Raw genomic sequence first — 13,612 nt, 5'->3', positions numbered from 1 at the left:
GACAAGCTTTGTAGTGTGAACCATTGCCTTCAGTTAAACAGATCTGGAGGAACCTGAGATTCATGTCCTGGGAACTCAGGGCAAAGGTGAATCTTGGGTGTAAATTTTACATGTGATGATCTTTCAAGTTACCTGTAAAAAGGTGAAGAGCAGGGAACCCCAGACAGGTGGTTCACTATCTCAGGATCAGCTCTTCCTCTTTCCAGGCCTCAGTTCTCCTGTCTCTTAATGCAGGTGCAATAACAGTGACCTGTTCCCTAAGGGAATGGTAAGTTTTAGTGAGCTGGTGGCTGTCAAGTGAAGAGAGAGAAAAGACAACAGAGAGGTCCTAAGCACAAGTAGAGCTTGTCTGTGGAGCTTAGGGTTGCAAGTGAATAGACCTCACCCAAAATCTGCATGATTCATTTGCTCTCCAATTTTGGTTTCTCATTCTAACAGGAAAGGGTTGTCTTTCCATCGTGTATCTGTGCATCTAGGGCACCTCCACCATTCTTTCCTCAGAGTAGATTGCTGGCGAGTTGCAGCAGCTCTGGATTCACCACAAGATCTGTCAGAGGCTCAGTGGTGCTAGATGTCTCTTGGGTTGTAGTAAAGAGGATAGCATTGCTTTTCTAACCATCCTTTTGTGCCCTTTTCTTCTCCTCCTCCTTTTTGTAATTCTCTGCAGCCAAGCCCACAAATCGGATGGAGGGCACCAAGCGGCCACTTATCGCTAAGTCTGGCAGGACAGAAAAGATCTTGGTAGCTACCTGCACCTCCGCTAATGGGAAACCCCCCAGCACTGTCACCTGGGACACCAAGCTTAAAGGGGAAGCAGAGTTTCAGGAGATCCGGAATAGCAATGGCACCATCACAGTGATCAGCCGGTACCGGCTGGTGCCGAGCCGGGAGGCCCACCGGCAGCAGCTCATGTGCGTGGTCAATTACCAGCTGGACCGCTTCACTGACAGCATGACCCTCAACGTGCAGTGTAAGTGAGCGTGGGCAGGGCTGGAGAGCAATGCCCCATGGTGAGTCTCTGGAGTGGGAGATAAAGTCTGGCAAAAGAGCATTTTTCTGAAGGGAAGATGTTGGTCTGGTGGAGGGGCTGACGTGAGGGGCTGCTCTCTTTTTCTTGAGAGTGAAAACTGAAGTGATCCCTTGGAATAATCATATACTTTCTCTTTTTCACACCTTCTTTCTCTCCGCTTCTGCCATGTCCCTTTGTTCCTCCCCTTCTCTCTCTCCTTCATTCACCTTGTCTTACATTCCTTGTCCCATTGTCTTTCCCATCTTACAATCTCTCTTGTTCTCCCATCCCTGCCTGCTCATCTCTTCCTATTTCATTTTCTCCCCCTTCCTTTTCCATAACTCTTTCCTCTCCTTTTCCATCTTGCTTTTCTATCTTTTTGATCCTCCTGCAGATGAGCCAGAAGTCACTATTGAGGGATTTGATGGCAACTGGTTTCTCAACCGGAAGGATGTGAAGCTGATATGCAAATCTGATGCCAACCCCCCAGCTCACACCTATGAATGGAAGCTGTAAGTGCCTACCGTGCTTCTGTCTCAGCAGCATGTATGATCTTTGAACAGGGCCAAGGAATCCCTGTTGAAACCTCAGTCACCCTCTGCTCAGTTGGGGCCCAGTCCCATTACTGTCAGTGCCGTCACTCCAAGGTAAAACCTGTGCATGTGAGGAGAGAATTGGGCACTTGTAGTTGCTGGAGCTGTGCTCCTGCAGAATGCTTGGAGCTGATTCTGGCTCCCTGGCACAGCTCTTCAAGGAGGCCTTCACTGCATGGAATAATTCTTCACTGGGAATAATTTCTTTATTTGCAAACGAGGGAAGCTGCAGTTTCCAGCCTTGGCCTTTATGGCTTACCCCGTCCTGTGCTGGCCATCCTCTGCAACTGAGCTCATCAGATCCAAAACAAGGCTTGCTGCCCTGCCAGCCCTGTCTGGAGGGCAGCCTGTGCTTTTGAGGCAGGCAGGGCAGCGTTTGAAGTGACTAGGGCAAGGGACTTGTTTCGTGTGGATGGGCTTTATCAGAAGTCTCATGTGGCCTATGACCCCAGCTGACAGAGCTGGGACTAGCACTTTAGTTGAGCCGCACAACTAGCTCATGTTGTGATGGACAGAGTTTATCCCCTGCCTTTCAGCGGGGTCTTCCCATCTGAGCATCTTCCAGCTCAGACTCGGGAGGGAAGGGCAGTGGGTAAGGATCATATCCCCTCTCCGCTGGGCTGGGATGGAGCTTGCTACCAGCACAGTGCAGCCTCAATACCCAGGGTAACTTCCTATTCTCACTTCACTGGAATAATATTCTGTCCTGATGACCTGAAGCACCTGAGATATGACAAGATGAATAATTTGCCCAGCACCACGAAGTGCTTCAGTAGCAGAGCTGGAAAAGAACCCAGGATTTCCCTTCCATAAAGGGGCACACATGGCACAAAATTCATCTGCGTGTGAAAAACCTTTCCCTGGAATCAGCCCCAGCTGTAAGCAGGCGCTCCCCTTTGGAGTACTCATCCTCAAGCGACTGACATTAGTCAGAAGCAATTCCTTGTCCTCCAGGATTTCAGCTTTTGGCTGAACACACTAAAAGGACTGAAAAGTGAGCGAGGGGTGTTTAGGGAGTTGGATAGGAATTGATGCAACCTGAGGTAGTTCTCTCTTCCTCTTTCTTTTCTATAAGCACTCCTGTAGCTTTAAAAAAGAAAGATCAAATGGATCCTTTCTTCTTTTCAGCTGGCATTCGTCATCAGGAAAGGCTTTCGAAATGGCTTTGCAAGGAGCTAGGCATATTTTCTCTCATTTGGCTTCCCAGATCAAACTGTTCACAGTGAAAGCCTGAGGAGGATTGTTTTTCTTGCCTCTTTTCCAGTTCTTGTCCCCAGCTCTCTCCCTCTGTTGGTTCTGCCAGTTTGACATCCACTCCGAGAGGGCACTCTGGGTTCCTCGCAACATTGCCAGGAAAGTCTTAGAGGCAAAGAAGTCCCTTGTGACACCCACGGCAGAAGAGGTGCCAGTTTAGGGTATCTCTGTGTAGCAGGACTGGTGAATTGAGCTGAAGCAAGCCTTGTGAGATGGAGCTGGGGACAGGAGGCAGGTTTTCTCTCTGCTTTTGGGCAAGTCATTTCATCCCTTTGTTCCACTATTGCTCACATGTGGGGCTGGAGGCTCAGCGCTTGCTGAGCTCCTGGGCATCGGTCTGTGCGAGGAAGGAGCTCTGTCGCTGTGTACAGACACAGGCAGCAGCACGAGCAGCCCCTGATCTCTGTTGGGGCAGTCTGCTCCTGCTGTGATAGTGATGCTGAAGGCAGGCTGAGAGCTGAAGCACGGGATAACCAGGTGCCAAACGTCTCAGCCGGGTGATGTTTCTGTAGCCCACGGCAGGAAAGAGGGTTGGTTACCAACTAGGCTGAAACACAACAGGGATGCAGGTGTCAAGGCTAAGCATGGCGCTGCATGACTGAGTCTAGTGTCATTTCCACACCTGGTTTACATGCTGCACTGGTAATAAATTGAGCTCTGGCAGAAACAATTCTTGGGAACAGCACATCTTTGAGCCAAGCATTGAGTTAGTCCCTATGTGCTTGTGTGATTTATGATTTTAAGAGAGAAAGCATGGAATTAAAGAGTACATTTCTAAGCCAAATAGCACTTCGGTCCGATTCCCCAACCTCTCCCTTTTTGCACACTTGGTGAATCAGTTAGGACTGAGTATAGGATTATTGATCTGAGAGAGAATGGAAAGGAAAGATGGAGTGCAGCTGAAGGTAAGGAGAACGGAGGCAGAAGAAGAGGAAAGTAGGGAGTGAGAGAGGGCAAATAAGACCGGGGGAAACAGAAGTTGAAAGGGAGGAGGGAGAAAAAGCTGGGGCACAGAGTTGCCCCCTGGCTCTTTCAGACCAGACTTCTGCTCTCCTGTTCTTGGCCCCAGGCTGCCTGTAAGCAGGGGGCCCTGCGAGGAAGAGGACGACCAAGCAGATGGGATGAAAGCCTGGTAAATAACTGTACTGCAGCCAAACACCTGGGCATGTGGCACGTGTGTGTAGGGAGTTAAGGAGTGGGAATAAGGTCTATGGTTGTCCTCTTCCTTCCTTCCCATAGTGCCACTTTGGTAATATCAAACTGATTCCTCATTTCTTTGGCTGGGCGGCCAGAGAAATAGCCACTAGCATCTTTGGTTTATCCATGTGTGTGCTGCTTCCCCTTCCTGGGGGTCAGGAGGCAATTAGTGCTGATGATGTTTTGCTCCTGCCTGGAATGTAAAAACCAGCCATGCTTTCCTCTCCTCTCATTTGGATAGTGATGAGCAACAGTCAGGGGAGCTATTAGAAGAAGCAATAGCCTTCTTTGCATCCCACAGCACAGCTTTCAGATGTGCCCTTGTCTTTGTAGATTCAGGGCCCTAATTCAGCCATAGGCAGAGGACCAACCCTGGGCTATTCTATTCTTCCATCAGCTTTGAGATCATTGGCTTGATGTAGCTGGGACAGGCTAATTCGTTTGCTATACATATGTGCCTATGTGTGTATATAGACATGCAAAATATGTAGTGTGCATTTAGGCACTTCTTTACACAGCTAATTATACCTCCATTATTCCCTTTTGTTTCTTACAAATTGCTGACAATACGTGCACATTTTTGTTGGGAGGAGGGGAAAGAATTACTTGAGTAATTTTTAATTGCCTAACAGAAGTAATTACTTTACTTTGCTTCAGTAATTAAGAATAACCAGGCTGTGTGTGTCTTTTCCTAACACAGGGGTATTTTTTTTATTTTTTATCTGCCTTTGTTCATTTATTCTGTGTATTTCTAGACTTAGTCTTGCATTATTCCAGTTTCACAGTTATCTGACTATTCTGACATGGACAGGTCATAGATGGCAGGGCTCTAAATCAGCACTTTTTACTCATGCTTGAGTTGAAGTTAACACTGTCTGATCAGCTGTCCAGGAGAGTTCCATGGGCAGGAAATTGGAGTAAAGCAGGATCAAATTGTTGTCCCATTCCTGTGTTTTCCATCAAATGGAACGTCAGGGATGGAGGAACACTCTGAAGATGAGCCTGCTATAGGTGAGCCACACCAAACAATAGAATAACATGTCCGTCTTACCCTAAGCTCATACCTGCTTGGGGATTGTGCTGGAAAATGAACCTCTTTAAGGCTCTGAGTCTGTTTTCAGATAGGGGAGAACATTGACTGAACGTGCTTCACATACCATTAACCAAATGCAAGGGGCTATATGTGACCCAAACATGTCCAATCTCCCCTGTAATCACAGAGAAGGGAAAAAAAATCCATGTAAAGAACCTGACTCTTATCATGCAGTGGATTTACCTTGGAGACACTCTACTGACTCTTTCCTGTAATGCTGCTGCCTGAGAGTTTGATTTCAAGGCTGATTTCATTAATAGATATTTTCCAGCCAGCACCACTGAGTTCTGGACTTGCCCAAGGGCAGGCGCAGAACCAGCATGTCTGTGCCAACTCTGCAATACTGCTTGACCCTACTGAGTACCATCTCTGGGGTCAACCATGATCTTTGTTTCCCCTAGGCCAAATGGGACTCTGCCAGGAAGCGTGGAAATCCAGAACAACACCATCTACTTTAAAGGTCCTGTCTCCTACAGCGTGGCTGGCACCTACATCTGTGAGGCCTCCAACGCCATCGGTACACGGTCGGGCTTGGTGGAAGTCAATGTCACAGGTAGGAAAACACTTGGTGTGCTTTGAAAGACAGAAGAGGAGGAAGAGGTGGGGAGAGGAGAGTGTGAGCGGCCGAAAACTACCAGTCAGTTACATCTCCTTAAAGTCTGTCTTAATCACCAGTGTCTAAGGAGACATGGAAGGCCCTGGAAGGCCAGGGATGGGGAGTTTCATGATGCAAAGGGAGCAGCGAAGTTCTTTGCTTTGCACAGGTTTTGCAGCAGTTTGCCTTGGATTTTTTTCTCCTTTCCTCTTGTTGTCTTTTCCTTTCTTACACCAAGATACATTCACTTTGTTTCCCCCTTGTCTTCTGCTTTGGATTCAGAGAGATCGTTGGACATGTTAAAAGCGAAGACATGTCAGGGTGGTATTTGTTAGAAGGTAGAAGGAGTAGGATGAGGATATAGACTGCCACTGAGGCAGTAAGGCATGAGATGGATGAGTTGTTTGTTCAGGATGATGTTTGGTGTTTCTGATGCTAGGCAATTCTCATGATTTTTCATTTGTGCTCCTTCCAATGCAGTGTTGGTCTGTGCACTTGTTCACCTGGCTGCCATAGATTACCAAGAGGCTGTGAGTGCTTGAGTAGCTTTGTCTGGGATCCATCACAGGATGCAAACAGTGGGAAGTGATGCTAAGTGATGTCATATGGGACAGAGGGAATTTGATGGCTTGCAAATCAGCGTAGCCACAGGAGTAAGGAGAAGACATGTGGATATGCTTAGGTAGTGTCAGGGAGAGAAAGTGATGTCAAGAAATAGGTTAAAGAGAAGAAATAACACATGGCAATGACCTGATTTCAGAGAGGCAAAGTGATGTTGCAAGGCATCACCAAAGCGGAACAGTAGCTGTTGACGCTTTGAGAGCAGGGAGGGAAGTTTACCCCATTCCTTTGGGGTAAACGAAGTGATTCGTTTTGTCAGTGGCTTAAGGACAGGCAGTGACCAGCAGTTGTGGGTCTCAAGAGAGATGGAAGCACCTCTTGCAGTAGTGAGTTGGAGCACTGCCACGTTGCAATGAGCTTGGGGCTCTTGGGGGACAGTGAAGGGAGGGACCATCTGGTGAAGCAGTGCTGCCTGCCTGGGAGACATGCCTGGCAGCTGGGGTGACTTGCTGAGGCTCTCCTCTGGCCCCGCAGCTGGCCAGCAGCGCTGTGGGGACTCAGCGCTGGTCTCCATCGGGTGTTCCCCTTCTACAGCCCAGCTTGGGACCGTTGCCGGGTGGGCAGGCAGCACAAAGCACAGCACACGGCCGCTTTTCCAGCTGGGCTCACAGCAGGGCCTGTGGGGTGTCATAGCTGCAGACCTGCTCTCCCTGGGGAGAGCAGCGGGGCTGTGGCGTTGGCCAGGAGAGCCACTGGCTGCCTGTGTCCTGCAAACACTGCAGATGGCGCAGGTGCCTCCGCGCTGGATGGGCAGTGAGGTGCGCTGGGGGCTCCCAAGGCATGGAAATACAGGAGAGGTTCTCGGGGTTGTTAGCTCTTCCTGCTGAGGCAAATCAGAGTGCCTGCTGTTGTGCTAGCGGGCCACCTCTCTGAGCCACCCCAGTCCTTGAAGAGTTGTCTAACCCAAGAGTGACGAAAGAGGGTTCTTACAGGGGCTGAGCTCCAGCCCCCTCCACTCTCTCTCTACAGTGGTAAGTGCTGAGCAAGTGTAAAGATGAGGCTTTGGCAGCTGACCTCCTGAAAATAGCAGTAACACTGTGTTTGGCACCCTCACCACCTCAGTTCTCCTCTTCTGTAACAAGGGTAAACCAAGCTAATCTTCCTCTATCCGAGTGCTTGGAGGTCAATGGATGGGATGTGCTAATTAGATGCTAATTACCAAGTATTTATTTATGATCATTATCACTGTAGCAGGCCTTTAATTCACACCTCCTGTCCTGGATCCTTGCCTGCCGAGTTGTTCCTGGTATATGCTTTTCTCTGGGGATTTTTCATTTGCCAGTGAAAGGCGTCAGAATAACGAAGCTCTTTGTTCAGGATGGACATAGCGCAGCACCCGCCCTGCCCAACTGTCCAAAGCCGGAGGAAGGTCATGGCCAAAATCCGTACAGCTGGTGGCCATTTCATGGGAGCTGGCACCAAAGGCACTGTGTTTCTGGAACAATGTGGGCAACTGCCTGGTACCAGCTGAGCAGACTCACTTCCCCTTGGCAATAGACAACCATCCCACACAGGAACTAGCGCCTTGGGTCACATTTGAAACAGTGATCGGAGGGTAAAAGCCTCCAAGCTCAGTCCCCAGTCGCAGAGGAAGAGGTGGGATAGGTATTGCAGAAGACTTAGAGAGTAACAGGCTCTCTTGACCACGTCTCATTTTCCATTTCTGCATAGCCTGTATGTCCATTTCTTCCTGTTCTGTCTATCCAACCACCCGTATCTCTTGTGGTGTCAGGACACATGTTCCCAAACACCAGATGCAGCCCTTTCTTCATATTTCCTGCTGCCACCTGCCAGCATTTTATCTGTCTGAGCACCACGATAGCATTGCAGCCCAGGCGGGCTGCACTGACTCAGCTGCACGGGCACAGACTCTTCTAGGGACGGGGGTCTGTGAGTCCCCCCTCCGTCTTCAGTAAATGTCTCCCTTCTTGGTGGTTTTTCAGGGGACTGGTAGAGCATCGTTCTCACGCTCGATGAGCACTGTGCTGGCGAGGGAAGTGGAGACTGGCAGGATTTCTGGGGAATGACTTTGGGTTGATGTCTGCCTGCCTGTAATCTCAATTTATTCCCAAAGGTCCGAATTGTGGGGTTGAGGTCAAATGAGAGGAAAGGAAGGGCGCACCAGCAGCTGCCCTGCTAGGAGGGATTAGCAGCCAACCCGTTAGGCCAGGCCTCCACCACATACAAAAAAAAGCTTTTAATAATTCATGGGATCTGAATATGTTTATCCAGCTCTCTCTAAGGACCGATTAGGCCAGTGCTGGGGAGGGCTCAGCCGTCCTCGCTCAGCTATTACAGGTACATTTGTTTGGGTCTTGCAGGCAATTTAGGGATTGTCAGTGGACCACGAAACCTCTTTCAAGAGCTGCATGCAATAAATGGAGTTCAATCTAGTGAGCAGCCAGCCTTGGGAGAAAAAAAAAACAGAAAGCAGATGCAGAGAAAACCCTGCAGTGGCTTTTCACCCCACTATCTCCCTGGGTACAGACCTCCCCGCTCCTGCCACCTAGCATCCTTCCTCCCAGCCCCGGCCTGGAGAGGAGTACAGGGCTAATTCAACCTCCTCATGGGGAGGGCGATTTATTCGGAGGGAGAATGCTGAATGCTTCTATTAGAGTTATAGCACATTAAAGAGATTGATAAGTGGAAATTTAATATTTTATTCCAGCAATCTGTTCCTATAATAGCTTCTCCTGCCTTGCAGGACCTTTGTCAGTCGCAGCCAAGCCATGTAGTGTGACATGTAGCTATTTATTACAAGCGGTTGGATGACATTATAAAAGGCTGTGGTTATAGACTGCACGCATGTCCCGGCGTGCAGGCACACGAGTGTGATGGTCCTGCAGAGAGCTGGTCACGTACATACACAAATATGTGTGACCTCGATCTGCATCCTGGCACACAAATGGTCCTCCCAAACCTACATGCTTGTGCAGGGATGCTCTACTGCACAGTCATGTGTGCATGCAGGCTGCAAGAGCATCAGTGCATTGGCATGTGTGAATATGCATGTACTTACGAACATGTGTTTGACCGTATGGGCTTGTGTGCAGCAGTGCATATACCTACCCTGGCCCTTGTGCACGTGTGTGCATATACATTTGTGTGTGTATGCAGGGGGACATTCATGCTGTCATGTACTGGCTTCAGCCAAAGGAAGCACGAGGAGAAAGATGTTATTTGAAACATCTCTTCTCCCCACGGGCTTTCAAGCACCAGGCAAACATCAAATCTGAAGGCGAATCGCAGTGCTGGAGCTGGGGGAGCAGGGAGAGCAGAGCCTGTGCTGCGGCAGCAACCGCTATCAGCCCCTCTGCTGCAGGGCTCCCACCTGTTTCCCAGTGCCAGGAAGGGGTCTGTTCCTCCAGGATGCTTCAGGCTCCCCTGGTTGCTTGCTTGGTGTACCCCCAAATCTGCACTCCGAGATGTCCAGGAGACAGGACACGATGTGCAGGTGGCCTGGAGAGGGGCTGTGAGTTTGGGAGGCTCTGTGCCGTTCCCTGCTCAGGGCTGTGCCAGCCCTGGGCAGGTGGCTTGGCAGCCCTGGCCTTGGATATGCTACAGGCTGGGGGGAGGAAAGGCTGGCAGAGGCTGATGGCCCCCCCGTTTGCTTGTCTTGCAGCAGGGAGTTATTTACTCACCAGCAATCTCATTCCAGCAAGGTCACTGCAAACAGCCTGTGGGGCTCGCTGGAGCCCTCCGCCATGCAGCAGCAGGCCTTTGCTACGGCTCGGAGTGCAAGAGAAAGTCCTTTCCAGGAAGCATTAAATCCCGAGCCCAGAGCAGGTGCACCCAAAGCCCAGCCGCCAGCCTCAGCGAGTGCTTGTGGCTGCTCTAGGTGGGAGGACATAGGGCCAGGGGCTAAAGAGGAGCAAGCCCGGGGGCCCGTCTGATGGTAATCTTCTGGATGGTGAGTAGGAGTGTCTGCTGCATCCTGTCTGATGGCATCTGTGCCAACGGCCCCCTCCTGCGGGAGCAGTGCTTGATTGACAAGCGATAGGTGACCTGGCAGAGAGATTAAAACCTAAGACACGTTTGGCATCTGGCCTAAAAGCCGTCACACTCTGAAATGCCCAGTGGCAGCTGCTAAACTTCTGGATTAGTTGCCAGAGGTTTTTCCACCCCTGTCACCTCCTCTCCCCCCACCCTGCTCCACATGAGGAGAGCAGAAATCCCTGGTAGGGAGAGGAAAGGCAGGATCCCTTGAAGCTGGAGATGGGCATGCATAGGTGTGAGGGCTGTTGTGAAGGAAAAAGGACAGCAGTGCTACGGGCTTCTCAAATTGCAGTGCTGTCCGGGCTGAGGCAGGTCTGAGGTATCTCCCTATCTTCACTCATGTACATGTCTGTAACACAGCCGGTCAAAGTCCTGGGATAATTTGGTGTGGACTGTACTGACAGGGAAAGTTTGCCATCAGCAATCTGTCTTGTAAAAAAACCCATACGATCACCACTGTATTTGCTGAGGCCATCTGGGAACTGGGAAGGTCCATGAGCCCATTGACTTTAAGGTTCCTGCTGCTTGCCCTGCCTAGAGCCAGCCAAAGGCCCCTCCTGCCTCCCGTTGCAGCAGGTGTTTCATTTTGCAAGGCAGAAGGGAATCCAGGGCCTTCTTCAGGAGCTTGATGCAAGGAGCAGCTTGGGCTGACGCATGTCCAGAAGATAATTTCTCAATGGATTCTGACATTTTCCTCAATGCCTATGGCTACAGTGATAATCTCGGCTGGTGCTGGGTTTTTCCTTGGCCATTATGATTGAAGGGAAAAGGATGGAGATAAGACTTCAAGAAAAAAAGATGTCCACAGGAAGTAGTATCTTTTAAAATATCTAAGCCGTGTGATGAGCAGAAGGGCTTTTGAAAGCTGGTTTCCTGTGGATCTGCATATCATAGAAGAATTCCTTGGTGTCTAAAAATATGTTTTTTTCTGATCTGGGCCCTTCCTGCCCTTGAGAGCAGCCTCTTGTCCCTGTGGGTTCTCTGATGTCTAATGAGGTTTAGCTTCCTCCTTTGCCAGGGATCCCATTCCAGCTCTCTCCAAGAGCTTTACGGCAGGGATAGTTTTGTCTCATTCTTCTGTCAGATACCACTGAAAATGGCCAGCAGGTTCAAAAAGCGTTAGATAAGGGATTGATGGACAGGCAGGATGATTTGCATACTTCTCATTTTTATTGGAAACCAGCCATTAAAAGAAAGATGTGATTTTTAAAAAGTGTATTTTTGAAGCCACTCTTGTGATGGGGAAGGCCTGGTTTGTCTCTGCAGCGGCAGCACTGCTATGCCTCTGTGTGCTGCAGGGAGAAGGCAGGAGCTGGGGCAGGGAGATTCGTGAGCCCTCCGCCTTGCATGGGGGGATCAAAGAGAACCTGTGGGCTCTGCCAGGTGCCAGAGTGAAGCCCAGGGCGACCCCCGTCTCCCTGCACTCCCAGCTGCCGCCCCAGAGGTCTGGCTCCTGGCACAAGGACAGGAAGCTGGGCTGAATGCAACAGCTGGCAGAGCCGGGCAGCGGGCAGATAGTGTTGCTTCTTTGATTCCTATTCATACAGCACTCCCTCTTTTTATAAGGGCTGGGGGGTAGCAGAAGGGGGGGAGGCTTTTTATGCTGGCATTAAAGCCTAGCTTGTTCCCTTTCCCTCTACTCTGCTGTCTCCTGTTTCTCCAGTCCGCTTTTCACAGCGGCTTTAATTCTCTCCGGGCTCTTCCTAATGGATTTTTCACATGGGGCCTCCAGCACGCTCAGGCATCGCACCAGTTTCCAGAAATTTCACGCGCCCCTCGAACACAAAAAGGGGATCCTTTTCCCACACTTTCCCCTCTCTCGGCAGGCCGCAGTTTCTGCTCCCTTTCGCACCCCAGACACGAAACTGGGTGGGCAGCAGGGTAAATCCCCCTTTGTGGGGCTGACGGCTGTGTGGAGCGATGCCCGCTGAGAGCCGGACCTGGCCCGAGCCATTCATTAACCTGGCCGTGGAATGCCGGGCACCACGGCAGGAGGCTGCAGGCGTGCCAGGCTGTGCCCGGCAGCCGCGGGGCCGGGGGCAGGGCTCCGGCGGCCGAAAGCCGAGGGAACCCGCCGCGGGGCAGCCGGGCCGGGGCGCGGGGCGCTCCCTGCGCACCGCCCGGCCGTGCCAGGGGCACCCGGTCGCAAGGCAGAGCCCGGGCCGGGCACCCGCCTCCCCGGCCGGCTCAGACCGGAGCTGCGGCCCGCTGCAGCCCAGCGGCCACGGAGAGGGGCGCCGGCAGTGGCCGGCCGTGCCGCGGAGCCAGCGGCGGTCTGTGCCGCCATCCAGCGGCGGTGCCGGGCGGGCGCCCGCCCCGCTCCCTGCTGCCCGGCCCGCTGCTGCCCGGCCCCGCGAGCCGGGGCTCAGCCGCGTTCCCCCGCCGCGTCCCGAGAGCCACTCGCTCTTCCAGGCTGCAGGGGAGCGCGGTGGGTGGACGAGGCGGGAGGAAGCTATGTGGGTAGGGAGGGGATGGTTTCGGCAGCTGGCTTGAGATCTTCCTGTCTTTCTTCTCCCTCTCTTCCCACAGTTGGGTTTCGTTTCCTCTGGCATGGGAACTGGGCCACTGCGAGGAGGATGGGGATGGGATCTGAGCAGAAAATAGTTCCTTCCCTGAACGACGTGTGAAATCCAACACAGCGGCGCCTTAGTTTTGTGTCCACAGCGTTGGCAGTGGCAGGGGGGTGGCTCGTGGGCAAGCGCTACTTCAGAGGCGGGCAGCGCAAAGGGCAGGAAAAAAGAAATATATATGAGAAAGGTACAAAAACATTCCTCCTTTCACTTCATGTGTCCAACCTGAGCTGTTAATGAGGCTTTTAATAGAAAAGTGGGCCAAGCTCCATTTGAAATTGTGCACAGACTTGCCCCCTCAGATCTGTCTGTTTTCCAGAGATGGGAGGCAGAGGAGATCAGTATGGCTTTAGGGACCCTGCGTCCAGCATGCACATCATGTCTGGGTCTTTTCAGGGTGGGGTATTGGGACTCATGGTCCCATGCACAAAATCAGCCCTGCTGTGGGGAAAATCTAGGTAGGAAGAGGCTTCAGATCAGAGTTGTGAGGTGGGGGAAAATAAAAGATATAGCTCCTGGAGTCTAAGCCAGCTTGCTGGTCTTTCCCTGCACCCACTTAAGCTCCAGGTGGATCCCCGCTTTGTGCACAGCTTTGGGAATTGGACACCGTGGTGTTGCAGGGGCTGTGACGCAAGGAGCAGGCCTGGGGATGTGGCATGAGCAGGGGTAGAAAGAGCTGTGCGG

At 51.5% G+C, this 13,612-nt stretch overlaps 1 protein-coding gene across 2 annotated transcripts in view; it reads left to right on the top strand.

The window, feature by feature from the left end:
• NECTIN1 (nectin cell adhesion molecule 1) overlaps nt 1-13,612 on the top strand; it is a 101,105-nt gene that overhangs the window by 47,221 nt on the left and 40,272 nt on the right. For both annotated transcript variants that reach the window (XM_086627013.1, XM_086627011.1), the window contains exons 3-5: nt 668-970; nt 1,404-1,521; nt 5,548-5,699. In XM_086627013.1, coding sequence (XP_086483139.1) covers nt 668-970; nt 1,404-1,521; nt 5,548-5,699 — 573 coding nt within the window. The remainder of the gene's footprint in view (nt 1-667; nt 971-1,403; nt 1,522-5,547; nt 5,700-13,612) is intronic.

This window comes from Tauraco erythrolophus, chromosome 26 (assembly GCF_009769465.1).
Source record: "Tauraco erythrolophus isolate bTauEry1 chromosome 26, bTauEry1.pri, whole genome shotgun sequence".
Classification (NCBI taxonomy): domain Eukaryota; kingdom Metazoa; phylum Chordata; class Aves; order Musophagiformes; family Musophagidae; genus Tauraco; species Tauraco erythrolophus.
Note: the sequence above shows the minus strand (reverse complement) of the source record. Positions and strands in the feature narration are given on the sequence as shown.